Genomic DNA, 16764 nt, shown 5'->3' with positions numbered 1-16764 from the left:
GTTTGGCAGATGTTTTGAATGATTTTAAGCAGTTGCAGAAACCAGCAGGTTCCAATGTTGTGCACAATCTTGAAAATTGATTCATGACAGATTTTCACTTTTTACACTATCACCGATATTGAGGTACACCATTCTTCAAACACCAGGGCCTCCACTTCTTTTGTGAGACTTGGATCTTTACAGACAGATGGTCTCCAATTTGTCCTTTCTCATTCAAACTTACATCACCAAAAAGTAAGGGTCCGTGCCATGTGGTGGCTCATTGTTACCTTACACTTCCACAAACTGAGTATGGATTGTTGCAGTGTCGTTCTTTTTTTGAATGTAGAAAAAGAATTACTGCATGACATTCCACCTCGCCAGTGTTTTGTTTTGTCTTTCCTAGCAGTGCATGATACATGGATTTCAATGTGTACTAAGACTGCAGACATGTACCTGCATACAAAAAAGTTTAGTACAAGTCTCCGTTTTATGATGTATTACTTGATCCAGAAAACTGTGACTATCAGGCAGTTATGTTTGGGAGTTATGTGAATGACACTTTTGTAGTACAGCCTTAGGGCAAAGTAAAAGTTCATCAATTCTTGGACCGTCTGAATACCATCCATGGGAACATACCATGGAGCTGGAAATGGACAGATGCCTCATGTTTTTGGATGTTGTGGTTCATAGTGAAACTAATGCCACCCTGGTCCATGGTGTCTTTGGCAAGCCAACACATTGAGAACTGTACCTGTGAGTGGTCAGCTGCCAGCAACCTGTAAAGACCTCCTACAAAGTCCTCAATGCACTAGTATACAGCGCACATATGATTGCTGATAAGTATCATCTACCGGAAGAACTTTAACACCTCAAAAAAAGCTTTTGTAGATAATGGCTATCCACCAAGGAAAATTAGCAAGGCTTTGCAATTTGTACGAAAGTTGACCATTCCACAAAACAAAAGTGAGTGTCCTACCTCATGATGCTGAAGGGGAAAGGTTAAACTCCACATCTTCCTACCATTCGTAGGGAATCTGTCTTCTAAGACACGTCATATCATTACTAAACATAATCGAGGATATTTTCCTGCTAGCGCCAAGACAGCCATGTTGTTGGCTCTGTGAAGGATGCACGGGACATTGGCACTATACCTGCTTGTTTCAGCGTGATAAATCTGCTGGGGCAGACCACTGTGTTCAGGCAGGTCACACTGTCGACTTCGAAAGTACGAAAGCATCATCTGCATCCCCCTTTTGGAATTTGGTTTTCAGGGAAGCAATTGAAATATGTTTGATGAGTTGTTTAATTGATTGTGGTGATAGTGCTAACTTTGATGAAATAATGGAATCCAGCACTGGCAGTTACTAGTGTTCGTAGACAGTAGTACTGTTCTCCTGTCAAATAGAATTTGTGACACAGCATCCTAAACAGAGAGTATCACAGTAGCATATATCTCTGCTGCTCAAGTGATATTTCTTGATCTCTGATTATCTGTATATGCATGCAGAATTGGCTCCGCCTACCAGTATGTAAGGTGGATGGAAGTGCCAAAATAATAGCAAAAGATGAAGTTTGGTTACGACTGAATTCGTACAGTTTTTTGGATAAAAATTAATTACATAACTTTATTTTTTCTAGGTGATAATGAAAATCTTAAGACTGCTCATAGATTTGCATGAGGCACCTGACATTATACATACCATGCTTAACGTATTATGAGAATGCCAGTTACCTATTAAGATAATTCTGCTTGACAGAACGTGCTTAGGACAAACATTCTTTAAGGTTGGAACAAATTCAGAAAACGCTGAGCAGTTGGAGATATAATTACCAGAATTCCAACCAAGAGAAATAAAAGTTATAGTAAATGTATCCAATGTTGTCTATTCAGATGACTTTGTCCTAATGAGTGAAAACAGACACCACATTATTGACATGGCATTTAATACAGATTTGTAGCACTAAAGGTGAGACTGCAAATTAATGAAGGGAAAACAAATTTACTTAATCATGAGAAGATGGACAATGGAAAGGCAGCTCTAGTAGTCAATGATGTGACATTCAAGAGAAAGGTAATTTAAAATCCCTGGTAAGCCTTTTGATTCAATACCATAGTGCGAACGTGAAGTTAATGTAAAACAGCCAGCAGTTAATAGAACATAGTTTAGTCTAGTATATGTATTAAGAAACAGATCACTCAGATAAAGTACAGGGTGACAATTATTGAACTATATGGAAAAAAAAACGTAAATTAGTTACAAACTACAGCATATGCACACCTTATTCAACATGTAAACACCACTACAGATATTCGGATTTAGGTTGTGACATGTTCGATATGCCTGCCATCATTGGAACTGATATGGCGCTGACGAATAGTGAAATTCTGCATGACTCGCTGAAGTGTCGGAACATTGATGCTGTCGATGACCTCCTGAATGGCTGTTACCAGCTCAGCAATGGTTTTGAGGTTATTGTTATATGCCTTTCTTTAATATAGCCCCACAAAAAGGAGTCGCGTGTGTTCGGATCCAGAGAATATGGGGGCCAATCGAAGCTTGTGCCCGTGGCCTCTGAGTCCCCCAGAGCCACAATGTGGTCCTCAGAGTCCTCCTCCAGGATATTAAACACTCTGCTTCTTCAGTGAGGTCGAGCTCTGTCTTGCATGAACCACATCTTGTTGAAATCAGGGTCACTTTGGATAATGAGGATGAAATCATCTTCCAAAAACCTTCACGTACCATTCAGTAGTCACCGTGCCACCAAGGAATATTGCACCAATTATTCCGTGACTGGACTTTGCACAGTCACCGGTTGAGGGTGAAGAGACTTCTCGATTGTGAAATGTGGATTCTCAGTCCCAAAAATGCGCCAGTTTTGCCTACCCATCATGCCCTGTGGCCAACTGTGCAGTTTGAACATCCTGACATAGACTGTTCAGAAGTTATGACGATTTTATTTCATATAGTTCAATAATTGTCACTCTGTATCTAAATTAGACTAAACGTTAACCACCAAGAAGTTTGATGAATAAGTTAGTTTTTCAATATGGACATGGTGAGCAATACAAGCTAGAGATAAAATACCATATGTAGTACTGGATCCATGAGACCTTCTGTTACACTGATTGGCAGATTATGATCAGAAGTTTCAGAGAGAACAGCATGGTGCTGTGAAATAATCCAAAATGCAAATGTGGAAAATATTAAGAAATACAAAACTAATGGACGAGTACTCATATGCCAGTATCACGAATAAAGTGAAACGGAGGGGGACTAAATTGAACAGGACATGTAGTGATGTCAGAAGGCAGAATGGCACTAGATGCATCCCGAGGAGCTGTGAATGGCAGCAGGTGACTAGGCAGGCATGATGAAATTGTTGGAGGTACTGAAGAGTAGTACTGGGAAGGGGGGGGGGAGGGTTAAATAGACTGAAGTGATGAATGAGTAAGTCGGTTAATTTGTCACTGTGAAAATGGTGTACAATACAAGGTGGAAATACACCGTATGTTGCTGGGTCAGTGAGAAAGTTGGTTGTAGAGTGGGTGATTCACTTTCTGAGAGTTTTCACTATCAGGATGGTGTCCATCAGTGATGAGAGTATTGCGTCATTTACTGTGTCCATAGTAAGGAGCCCATGAAAACTGGTTATTTGTGGATGATGTTTCCATATACTGCAGCTGGTCATCAAATGTACATGACAGTTAACATCTTGAAGAGCCAGAGCGTATTGTTTACCTCGCTGCCTGAAGTACTTGGTGATTTCCACGTAAGCTATAAGGAACAAACTTTCACAGAAAGATGTCGTGCTTTAACCAAAGCATTTAAATGATTCCTAAACATGGGAGTTCTGATAACAAATGCATAGGTGGCCCTACATATATAATGTAAGTGGACTTCCTTTATGTATCCCTTCCTCCCCAAATTGTGCTAACAATCTCATATGATGTTGTTCATTGCACTCTTCCAATTAACCCTGTTCTGCAATTTACACTGCAATGGATAACCCTTAATGTCACTTCTTTTATGTTTTAACCAGTCCTGAGGGTACAAACGCATTCAGGGCACAGCATCATTAGAGCATTCCACCAGAGTGGACTGCAGATATTTGCAGCCTCAGGACTGATTAAAAACAGCAAAGAAGTTACCTTAACTGCCGTCCACTGCAGTGAAAACTACATCACAGGGTTAGTAATGGCTCGTAATGCAATCCCGTGTGCAGCCAGTATTGCATCATTCTGCTGTTTCGTGCATCTAATGAGAAATTACTACAGGTAATCATCTCCACCTATATGTGACTCTGCTATTGACTAGATCCAGCAATCGTGTACTACAGATAAATCCACAGAGTTGTTACATACTGTCAGAAGTGGGAAATTGTGGAGGCTAATGTGTAGTGTTGTTACAAGAAAATAATAAATCAGTAGTAATAAAAGTGAAGGTCATTGTAAATCCTGAACCATCGATAAATAATGACCATTTTGATTCTGCACTGAAAATATAGCCAGCAACAGAAACAGTATTGAGAATGCAATGGAAATAGTTTCCACATCTGATACACAAACTTGCTTCTGTCCACTAGTCATTTCCAGTGGGTGTATTGCTCAATACTGCTCTCACTCTGTCTCACCACTCCTCAGCCAAGAGTTTTATGCTCATCTTCCATCATGGATGTTTACTATATTTAGCTGAAGTGTGCATAAGCTTTGATACACTCAGTAAGACTTCACTTGTTGTATAGAGTGACAGTTTTTTATATGATGAAGCGTTTTCCGTATTGGCATGCCACTCAATGCTCATATCATCTTATCTTCTGCCATTGCACCGATTTTTGTGGCTCTTAGGTCTGGTCTGACAATGTGTACATCTCTTAAGACCTTGCCACCAAGGTGCACAGTACTAACCCTATGCAGAGACACCTATATTGACTGACATACTGTTGCCAATACTATCATCTGCCTTTTGATCCGTAGCTCGTACAGATGAAGAAGTTGATGAGAATATTGCTAGAGCAGTGTATGCAAAAGGTGTACCACTGTTGAATCTAAATACTGACAAAATACCTTCCAGGAGATACAACCTAATTATGACCCATGTACATGCCATGTGCTTGTAAGTGGTCCTCTATATTCATTGCTTTTATAAGGAGGCAGTGCTTGAAATATGCAGGGTGGAGGCAACATTTTACAACGACAATTTCCACATATTGTAGGCATAGATTGCATAACACACAGCATCAGGCTATGTATAAAAGACGTTATGGTTCTAGAAGTAGTTCATGAACTTACCTGTATAGCCGAAAAGATAATTAAAGCTGTGAAGTAAAGCTATGCATTTATCCAGTGCAGTACTGCAGGAAAGAGAAATACAGTAAATCATGTGTCACACTCAAACTGCCATCTTAAATATGTAGCCATATGTTTTGGTAGCTTATTAAAGAACAGGGAAGCTATACTGCAAACAGTTGTTTGTCTCAATGTGCAGTTCGGGAAGATCATGAACACTGCTGTGCTACAGGGTGAGACATAGCGTAAGCTGGAAGAGGCTTTGTGGTTACTGAAACCTACGCACGATGCTATAAAATAAGATAGTATCAGACAGTACTGTTTTCTTGGAAGTATAAGAGGTTTTTGCTGTCGTTGTAGCTAACATGGAGGCAGTGCTGAAGGAGAATAAAATATTTTCTGGTAAAGACCAATCAATTGTAAAAGCTGCCATGAAATGTAGGAAAGAGTTTAATGTGCAAAACAATCCATCCAGTAGCAAACCTTCTGGATCCACGGTGTAAGGGATGAGCTCTTACTGCAAATGAGGAAAGTTGCCAAGGGACTATGTTGCAAGTAATTACTTTAGCTAGATTCCGGAATTGTTATGGCAAATCTGGTGGGATTTTGGGTTGGTGCTGCTTTCTTTTTGAAAGGTTGTCGAGCTCCATTGAGCTTGTGGCGAGGACTGTGCACTGAACAACTTTGGTACATTTTGACATCCAGGATTTTAAATATGCCACATCCACCAGCTGTGACTGAATGCAACTGTCTGCTGCAGTTACATCTTCTAATGCAAGTGTAAAACTGTTGTGTGAAATAAAGGAAACAAACCATTTAAATAACACTTTTGGATTCAAAATAGTTACTTTACACAATAACTGCTAATTCAGTGCCTGAAATATAGAATATAAACTCCAAAGACATTTTTTTCTTATTATGTTACACTTTCTTCAGTTCATCCAATTGTAACATTTAAACCCACTGTTAAATTGTTTTAAACCAGTGTTTTGTTTTCAAAACATCTTACTGAACCGTTTTAAACCAGTGGCACGTCTGGTTGGATACCAGTGCCTCACAGTCTCCATAGTCTAAATGATTAATGGAAAATCTCATATACAGATGTGAAACAAATACTAACAAAGAGATAGAGGGCTGGCCAGTACTTGGCTCAGTACAGCCGATAGATACATAAAAAACACTCCTTAATTTCCCCCATAAGTTCAACTCCTTTTCGAATCTGAATTTCACCTGGTCCTTCTCCAAAACCCAAGCCACCTCCCTGGATGTTGACCTTCATCTTGTTGAAGCTCACATCCACACCTCTGTCCATATCAAACCCACAAACAAACAACAGTACCTTCACTTTGATAGCTGCCATCCATTCCACATCAAATGCTCCCTTCCCTACAGCCTAGGTATTCGTGGCAAATGTATCTGCTCCAGTGACGAATCCCTCAACAATTACACCAATAACCTGACCAGTGCTTTCCTCTCCCGCAACTATCCTGCAGACATTGTCCACAAACAGATCTACCGAGCAATACATTCCTCCCCGTCCGACAACAATGTTCCTACCCCCAGACCACAAAGAAGCATCCCCCTTGTCACCCAATATTATCCTGGCCTCGAATACATCAACAAATTACTCTGCCAGGGATATGACTTTCTCAAGTCAACCCCTGAAATGAGATCATCCCTTGACAAAATTCTCCCCACACCACCCAGAGTTGCTTTTCGTCACCCCCCTAACCTCTGTAACATCCTTGTTAAACCCTACAATATTCCCAGACTACCTTCTCTACCCAGCGGTTCCTACCCCTGTAATCGACCCCGCTGCAAAACCTGCCCCATGCATCCCCCCACAACCACCTACTCCAGCCCCGCTACTGGTAAAACATACACAATTCAAGGCAGGACCACGTATGAAACTACACACGTCATTTATCAGCTGACATGCCTGCACTGCACAGCCTTTTACATCGGTATGACAACAACTAAACTGGCTGAGCGCATGACCGGACACAGACGAACTGTCCGCCTACCTAGGATCCTGCTACACCGTATGTGCCATTTGGCTTCTCCCACCCAACACCAGTCCCTCTGAACTGCGGAGATGGGAACTTGCACTCCAACACATCCTTTCATCCCGCCATCCCCCTGGACTGAACCTACGTTAAACAACCTCACTCCCATTTACTCTTCAGTCTTCTCCTCTTTCCCTTTCCTCTTTAGCCATTCACGCATCTTTTCATCCTACATAGTTGTGTTTATCTTTATAGTATATACCTCTTTACTTCTGTATGCATCCTCTTTGGTTTGAAGCTGGCACAGTACTTACAGTAGAATATCTTTGGCTTCCCTCTGACAACCATGCCTCCATCCTTGCTACCCTCCCTGTTTTCCTTTCCCTGTTGCTTCATAACCTGGGTTGTGAGTAACTGAATCCACTTTCCCTTCTTCCCTTTCTGTCCCCTCTCTCCTCCCTGATGAAGGAACATTTATTCCAAAAGCTAGGAACGTAAATTTGCGGTTCTGTTTTTTGTGTATCTATCGGCTGTACTGAGCTGAGGTAAGTACTGGCCAGCCCTTCTATCTCTTTGTTAGTATTAGTCTCCATATTCTGTAAGGTTTTCTTTTGTGTTTGTCAATTTATGTACCAGAGACTGAACATTCTGGTTGCAGTTTTTCAGTAATATTATATCCTTAATTATACCAAAAGGGAAGTTGTCTCAAGAAAATGATAAAATTATGAGACAGGGTTATTGGCTAGTAGTTTGGTTACGGAAAAAATTCAGTACTTCTGATACACACAAATAAAAGTATATGCACTATCCTAGCTTTTGAGGCAGAGGGTTCGTTCCTCTGAGCATAGAGAGGGATGAATTGGGGAAGAATAAAAGAGACAATCAAGTCACTCAAACCTCAGGATGAGAGGAACCCTCCTGATGGTCATGTATGTACTTTTATGTGTGTCAGTTGGCAGTACTGACATTTCTCCTGAATTTAGGAATGGACCAGCCATTCTATCTCACAATTTTATATTATAACCTTATATTCTTAGTTTTGCAACTATAGTAAAGCAATTTGTTCGGTACAGAGTGTGTGTCCAACATAGACTTCCACTATGAAGAAGAAGAAGAAGAAGAAGAAGAAGAAGAAGAAGAATCAGAATCAGCTTTCTGATAATAGGTTTCATCCATTAATTACTATAGTCAAGATGAAACATCAGTAAAGCCAATTTTGGGAATTATCCTTCTGACCATGATTTGCAATTCGTGCATCAGATAAATTTTCTTGCTGTGGTGAACAAGGTTACTGGTCTCTGCTCGAGACCAGTTGTACTCCTAATTTCAGTTTACTTTCTATGCCCTTAAGATGCTACTTAATGCCTCAGATGATTTTTCTTATCATGGAAAGAGAAGACTCCTTTTGGAAAATTGTCACCATCTGAGGAAATTCACAGGTAGATACAGCAGCCAAGGTTACTTGCAGGTAACAATTACTTTCATTGTATGTGGTCACCCTTGCTTGTGTCTTATGTGTGCATTGGACACTGTTCTTTTACACACACATTAATATTGTGAAGGTGGCAGTTCCACTAGTTGAGTGGTGCTAGTAATAATAATAATAATAATAATAATGTCGTGTGACGAGGGCCTCCCATCGGGTAGGCCGTTCGCCTGGTGCAAGTCTTTCGACTTGACGCTACTTCGGCGACTTGCGCGTCAATGGGGATGAAATGATGATGAGTAGGACAACACAACACCCAGTCCCTGAGCGGAGAAAATCTCCGACCCAGCCAGGAATCGAACCTGGGCCCTTAGGATTGACAGTCCATCGCACTGAGCACTCAACTACCAGGAGCAGACAGTGGTGCTAGTGATGTATAATTTTTTATATTTTAAAAATGGGTATTGTATTCTGAGAAAAGGAACAGCTGTCAGTTTGTATTGGCAGTTGTATTTTATTTTAAATATTTGTGAGATGAGTCAGTTACATGCCTTTCAAATTGTGTTTGGTTTCCAGGTACCAACATAATGTCTCAGGTTTGTCAAGTATGAGCTGGCTGATTCAAAGTGACATGAAATGTTTCTTTTGTGGCTTCATTTTAATAAAACTTTTATTCTCCCCAAGCAGCCATGAGACTTGTTATTTTAATCGGGGAGGGGGGGGGGGGGGGGAGAGAGAGAGAGAGAGAGAGAGAGAGAGAGAGTCTAATTACAAGCTAGGGTGGTATTAAAAAATATACAGGATGCACATAATTTACAAAATTCTATAGTAAGAGAACCACTGCTTAGGATGGCATCACATTTGAACAGCATGTTATTGACACGGAGGGAAATGTCATGGAAGAAAAATTAACAAAAATTTGACCATTAGATGGTGCTGTTAGTGTCAGAATATGGACTCGAACAGAGGTGCAATGTGTAGCTTTTTCTCAGTTTGCATCTGAGACACGCAGTGTGGCTGTATCCGTGAAGGATTGCCCAGTGCTGGTAAAGCTCTTTTAAAATAATGGTGACTGTTAACAGGATTCCAAACATGCAAGGTTATGAAGAAGGGGATTGGTCTGATGCCTGTGAAGGACCTGGAGAAAGTGATCACAAAATGAGGAAAGACAGATTCTTTTGAAGTGCAATGTGGCAGAGGAAGGAAAACCGTTGATCCAGCACTTGTCAGAGATGAGGCCACAGCATTGCAGAAGGAGTCGAGAGGTTGTGTGCAAACATGCAGTGCATGGGGAATTGCCTGAGCATTGGCTGCGAGCATGATGCATAAAATCCTACAAAACATCCTGCATTGCTTTTCATACAAAATCACCCATGTTCATAAGCTCATGAATTCGTACTGATCTGCCAGCAAGGCAAGCGCTCAGTCTGGAATTTCTTGCTCTCAGGAGCAGGGCTATGAATGGCTATGGAACATTTTATGGACAGGCAAAGCCCATTTCCATCTCAGAGGACATACAAATATGCAGAATTGCAGAATATAGGCAACGGAAAATCCGCATGCACATCAACCGGTACCAGTTCATTCTGCAAAGGCAGCTGTATGGTGTGGGTTGATGGCATCATTTATCATAGGACTGTTTTCTCTCTTTTTTTTTTTCCAGGGGAAGAGTCCTGCGGGTTCTGTTACCTGTACTGTCACTGGGGAACATAGTGGGATTTCTTCTGTGTACCAACGTCATTCCAGCCCTTCAGCAGTCTGGATGTGTGTTATCATTTTTGTGCAAGATGGTGCTCCTCCCCACATTGCACAGCCAGTGAAGCAGTTGCTGCAGAGGCATTTCGAAAATGTTAGAATTATCAGCTATCACTTCCCTACAACCTGGCCATCTGGGGCACCTGATCTTAATCCGTGTGACTTCTGGCTGTGGCATTTTCTAAAAGATGTTGTGTTCAGTGCTCCAGTTACAAGCGTAGCTGAATTGAAGGCGTGCATTGTACAGCACGCTCTGAATGTGATCCCTGAGACACTCTGATCTGTTGTGAAAAATGCTGTTTCTCGATTTCAACTTGCGACAGGAAACAGTGAGCAGCAAAGTGAACATGTCTTGCTCCATTCTCATGAAAATTAGAAACTGATGTCATTTTGCTTTTTATGCAGTTTTTGTCTCAAGCCAATTAAAAACTGGTGTCATTTTGCCTTTAACGCACTTATTTGTCCCAGGGCAATTAAAAACCTATTTTTCCTACCCAACGTGGTATGGTCTTGAAATTGTGGATGGGCTTACCTAACTAACAGTGCCACAACTGTTGGCTGTCAAACTTGTACAGTCATGCACATTGAACAGTATGTGTGGCTTAATGTGCTACTCAAAACCATAGTCACCGCATTGTGATTCATCTGTCATTTGTAGTCAATCCCATTTACATTTAGATTCTTACAATGTCTGTTAAATTTTTTTTTTGTTCCATGAAGTTTCCCTCTGTCAATAATATGCTGTTCAAATTTGACGTCATTCTGAGCATTGGTTCTTTTTCTATACTGTTTCGAAATTGGAACTTTAATTATGGGCATCACATACTTGTCTTTTTGAGTCAATAAAGCTGTATAGTTTCCAACTTTCAACATTAGTGGTTGTGTGTGTGTGTGTGTGTGTGTGTGTGTGTGTGTGTGTGTGTGTGTGTTCCCCCCCCCCCCCCCCCCCCCCCCCCCCCCCCCCCCCCCCCCGACAGTTGCCATGGATTATTACTTTAGTGTGTGTGGTACCTGTTGTATTGACTTCCAAAATCATCTGTTTACATTTGATATTTCAACTCCATCACTGTTCAATAAATGAATTCAATCTTTGTTTCAGGGATGCTTCATTCGGGATAGCAGTGTATAATATCAGCCTTATTGAGTGCTTGTGGGCAGTGTACAAAGCTTTTAGCATGGGATTTTTCAATTTCGAAGATTTTAATGTGGATGAATATGAGTACTATGAGGTTAGTAGCAAACATCTGAAATATTTATTTGTAACTAAGTATGGGAATGACTTAATTTGTGTATGTTTTTTCATTACATGTTGTGTGCCTGTTTGTATATTTACAAGCCGGTATTTAGTTATTAACTTCAACTGATGGTGATATAGGGCAAGTTAACAGTCTCTGCCATAAGAGATGAACTGCACATAAATGACTATTGACTTCAGGTTTCTACTGGTGCATTATCAGCATGTGAACTGGACAGACTGAGCCCAAGCTGCAAGAGTCAGAAGAACTTAGGTGTGGGCTGAGACAGCTTTGAGTATAGCTTTGCCAATGCTTATCACTCTTTGCACTTCTCCTAAAACTATTGTGCCTGTTACAGGCTAGTTTACCGTAGATGGGATGTGAATGCTCTTCTGGCATGTGTAACGTCCCGGGAAGTTTTTATTTTGTTCTCGGTGTGATGATATTTGTTTCAGTGGATTGAGAGTAAATCAGCCAGTGGCTTCAGGCCATGGAGCATGCTCATGTACCTCCATGCCTGCATCTTACTACACAAGTTCGTTTAACAAAGCGATAAGGTAGGCCTTACAAACAAAACGTTCAATTTAGAAACAGTAAGTACCAGAACTTTAGGATTAAATGTTGGTGAAAAGTTGAGTGTAAATACTTCTGGATCAAAGGAGACCGACCACCCACTGAAACGCAGAAACGTTGAGTTGTCGATAGGCACACATGTAAGAAAGAAAACTTGCTAGCTTTCAGAGTTAGCCTTCGATGAGCTATAGTAAAACTCTCTCTCTCTCTCTCTCTCTCTCTCTCTCTCTCTCTCTCTCTCTCTCACACACACACACACACACACACACACACGCACACACACACACACGCCTGTGCCTACGGTTCCGGTTGGATTAACAGTGCCAATGCTGTATTTCGGCAGGGGGACTTGGGGTCGGGGTAGTGTCGGGTGGGATGGATGGGTAGCACGAGAGGGTTCAAATGGCTCTGAGCACTATGCGACTTAACTTCTGAGGTCATCAGTCGCCTAGAACTTAGAACTAATTAAACCTAACTAACCTAAGGACATCACACACATCCATGCCAGAGGCAGGATTCGAACCTGCGACCGTAGCGGTCGCTCGGCTCCAGACTGTAGTGCCTAGAACCGCACGGCCACTCCGGCCGGCAGCACGAGAGGGAGGCAGGGAGGGAGACTGGGGTTGGGTGACTAGGAGCTCAGAGGTAGGCATCAGTTTCTTGGCTGGAAATGCGGGATGGAGTGGTGACAGCTTTATGGGCTAGGTATGTAATGCCTGATTGTTGGTGCCAGTTGGGACTGGTGCACGCTGAAGGTGATGTGGGGCTGTGATTTGGGAGGGGGTGACAAGACGGAGGAAGGGGAACTGTGGGTTTGAGGGTGTGGGACAGTGGGTTAGAAAGGCTAACTCCCGTCTGCTTGGTTTGGAGAAGATGGTGATGGAGGGAAGGACCCAGATGGCTCAGATTGTGAAGCAGCCATTGAAATTGAGCATGTGGTGTTCAGCTGCATGTTGAGCCACCAGGTGGTCAATTTTATTCTTGGCAACAGTTTGACAGTGGTCTTTCATCCTAGTGCATAGCTGGTTGGTAGTCCAAAAGACGTAAAAACCTGCAGCAGAATTGGTATAGGATGTGGCTGCTTTCGCAGGGAGCCTGGACTCTGATGGGGTAGGATAAGCCTTTGATAGGACTGGAGTAGGAGGTGCTGCAGGGGTGGATTGGGAAGATCTCACCCATGATCTGCCACAGGACATGATCCCTGTGGCAAGGGATTGAGAGTGGGAGTAGCAGAAGGATGAAATTGGTTTTTTTGTAGGTTGGTTGGGTGATGGAACACCCGTGGAGCAGGTGGGGAAGATCTTGGATAAGATGTATCTCATTTCAGGGCAGGATGAGAGATAATCAAAGCCCAGGCAAACAGTATGTTTCAGTTGTTCCAATCCAGGGTGATATTGGGTGACGAGAGGGGTACTGCTGCGTAGCTGATTCTTGAAGATGTTGGGAGAATTGGAGGTGTGAGGATATAGCACAGGGGATCTGTTTGTGAATTAGGTTTAGGGGGTATAGCTTGTCTGTGAAGACCTTCGTGAGGCATTCAGCATACTGTGCAGTGGAGTGCTTGTTAATGCAGATATGTCATCCAAGGGTGGCTAGACTGAATGGGAGGGATTTTCTGGTGTGGAAACGATAGCAGCTGTCGAAATGCTGGTACTGTTGATGGGAGTTATCCACACAACACATCCTCTGCTCCAGTAGTCATCTTGGTCTGAATCTCAGGTAACCCACTGTCCTCACTCTCTCGTACATTACATGCTTGTCGCATATAACTGCCACTCCCCACCCGCTCCAGTATTCCGCTGGGAAACTGACTATCTTCTTTCGAGCCATTAGCAGCCCCTCTTCCTGCTTCCCTCTCCCACTGTGTGTGTGTGTGTGTGTGTGTGTGTGTGTGTGTGTGTTACTTTACCTCTTCAAAGGATTAATCTGAAAGCTAGCAAGCTTTCTTTCTTTTGTGTACCTATGAACAACTCAGCTCTACAGCAGGTAGAAGGAGCGTGTCGTCGGAGACACTGGCAATTGTGGGCTATTTTCTCACAATGATCCAATCATCATCTTCACAGTCTGCGTCTGTGTCTACTAAATGTAAACAGAATGAGGCTAATGATTCAAAGCTGCACCATGGTTCCTCATGGTTTCATGTACTGAAGACTATCAGTCCTTGGCTAAAGTAAAGCCGTTTATTATTCAGAAAGGTGTTGATGCAATTGCCAGCCCTGTGAATTCCTGCTCTTGTTTATGCAATGACAATTTGCTTTTGGAGACTACTTTTGATTCTCAAGTGCAACAACTACTTGCAGCTTCACTCCTCCATGACTACCCTGTTGTTGAGGCCCATCGAATGCTGAATTCTTTGTGTGGTTTTATTCACACTAGGCTGCTCCATGGTCTGACTGAGGCAGAAATCCAAACTTACCTCTCTGATCAGGGCATCATTGCAGTCCATGGGGTGATGAAAAATGTAGATGCATACTTAGTGCGCACACATACCCTTTTTCTTACGTTTTGATAGGGTAGTGCTTCTATCAAAGATCAAAGTAGACTATAAAGTTATCACAGTTTGACTGCACATTCTGAACCAGTGTCATCTTTACAACCACACTCAAATGTGTAACCTTTGGTAGGGATGCTCGCAAGGGCGATTGTCCGCCTCCTTCACCCCGCTGTATCAATTGCAGTAGTGACCTCGCAGTCTCCACCCAAGATTGCTCTGTGTATCTCGATGAGCAGGCCGTCAAGGAGATCTGGGTAAAGGAAAAAGTGCCTTACCATGTAGCTCACAACTTGTTGGGTAGTCGGAAACCCTGTGTTTTACCATCCGGCACTTAACAGTACTGTTTTTGCTACATCTAGTGCTGGAAAGAACTGGCCACGCAGACATGCAACCTGAAATTCAGCACTACGGTTGTAAAATCACCCACTGTCACAGTAGCATCCTTGTCTCCTCCTCCTCCTCCTCCTCCTCCAGCTCTGCAACAAGGCACCAGACTTTCACCTCATGGGGCGAAGTCACCTGTTACATAAACGGCTGGCCGAAAAGAACGGAAGGAATACTCCCGCAAAGACTTTTTACGATCCTCAAGCCAACAAATGTTGAATCGTCATATGCCAACTGCAAAGGCTCCAAGAAATCAAATAAAGGCAAACAGTCTTCTCCTTTGCTGACTTGGAGCTCCTCTTTAATGGTGTCACCGTGTGATACCTTCCCTGGCCGACCCCTGTGTCAGTGGTGCACTCCACCAACTGTTTTTTGGCAAGTGATGTCACTTTGGCATTACCACTGGTCTTCGCTTCGTGGGAGCAAGCTCCAGGGAATTGAACCTCTCCCAGCGGCTTGGCTGACCACCTCTCGGCGTCCCGCTGCAAGGAGCTCACTTTAGCTAGGTTGTGTATTGGGCACTGTCTTTTTGGCCATTGCCATCTGTCAAATAGTAATCCCCCACCACTTTATGCTCATTGTCCTCAATCTTTGACAGTTTGCCATATCTGACTGTTTGCCATTTCCTGATGGAATGACATTTTTTTAGCCACTTACATTGTCATTTATGTTTGCTATCTGGGTTATCAGCTGTTTTAGCAAACGATGCGTGGTCTGTTGACCCCATTTTACTTTTTATCTGCCATAACAGTGTGACAAAGGACATTTAATCTTTAGTTCAGGATGTCCATTGTCTCTGTGGCATACTTTATGGACATTTGTCCAAGTCCCTGTTTTTAGCTGTCGTTCCTTCTGCTGATTAAGCTTAACGTGTAGTCACATTTAACCCCTTTTTCATCTTTGTGTTCTGTGATTCTGACATGGGCGCGTATGATCTTAGTTGTGTTTGCACCCTAAAATAAAATGAACAAACCATCTTGACTGACACGATTTGCCTTATTACTTTTATTCTGATATAGTTTGGAGTCAGGTTTTCATAGAGACACATTTTGTTAAATTCTATTGCGAGGATGGTAGAACATAAAACACCAGATGCCATTAAGTATCTTGACTTAAAAATCTCCAATAATAATCAAAAGCAGAAATTTCAGCTTAATAACTAACCATCCCACTGTGAGGGAAAAAACCACTCTTGAACATATTATGTTAGTTGCAAATCTGTATCTACCATAAGCCAACAATTCCAGAAAATATTAACATGAGAATAGAAACAAGCCAGCAACTGACTTTAGAATTTTTAATTTAATGTAATGTAACTGAAAGTCTCTGTAACTATTGTAACGTTATCTTTCAGCATTCCTGTTAACATTGCTTTAGATCAAAGTAGTTGCCCACACATCAATTACGTTATACGCACACAAAACCAAGTAATTGACTGTGAGTGAAGTATGCCATATCTTTGAGTGAAGATCTTTGGCTGAGGAGTCGGTCACCTTTCTCACCTTCGACTGCATTCCTCGTCTTCGGCCATGTTTCGCACCTTCATCCGCATTCTGCACCTTTAGCCACCTTTTTAAACATTTTGGCCACCTTTTTAAACATTTTGGTCACCTTTTTAAACA

General features: G+C 42.2%; 1 protein-coding gene across 1 annotated transcript in view; it reads left to right on the top strand.

The window, feature by feature from the left end:
* LOC124721090 (dual specificity protein phosphatase CDC14C-like) overlaps positions 1-16764 on the top strand; it is a 245174-nt gene that overhangs the window by 107779 nt on the left and 120631 nt on the right. Inside the window, 1 exon segment of the mRNA XM_047245902.1 lies at positions 11556-11685. Coding sequence (XP_047101858.1) covers positions 11556-11685 — 130 coding nt within the window.

This window comes from Schistocerca piceifrons, chromosome X (assembly GCF_021461385.2).
Source record: "Schistocerca piceifrons isolate TAMUIC-IGC-003096 chromosome X, iqSchPice1.1, whole genome shotgun sequence".
Taxonomy (NCBI): domain Eukaryota; kingdom Metazoa; phylum Arthropoda; class Insecta; order Orthoptera; family Acrididae; genus Schistocerca; species Schistocerca piceifrons.
The sequence above is the reverse complement of the archived record's forward strand: the minus strand, read 5'-3'. Positions and strand labels throughout refer to the sequence as shown.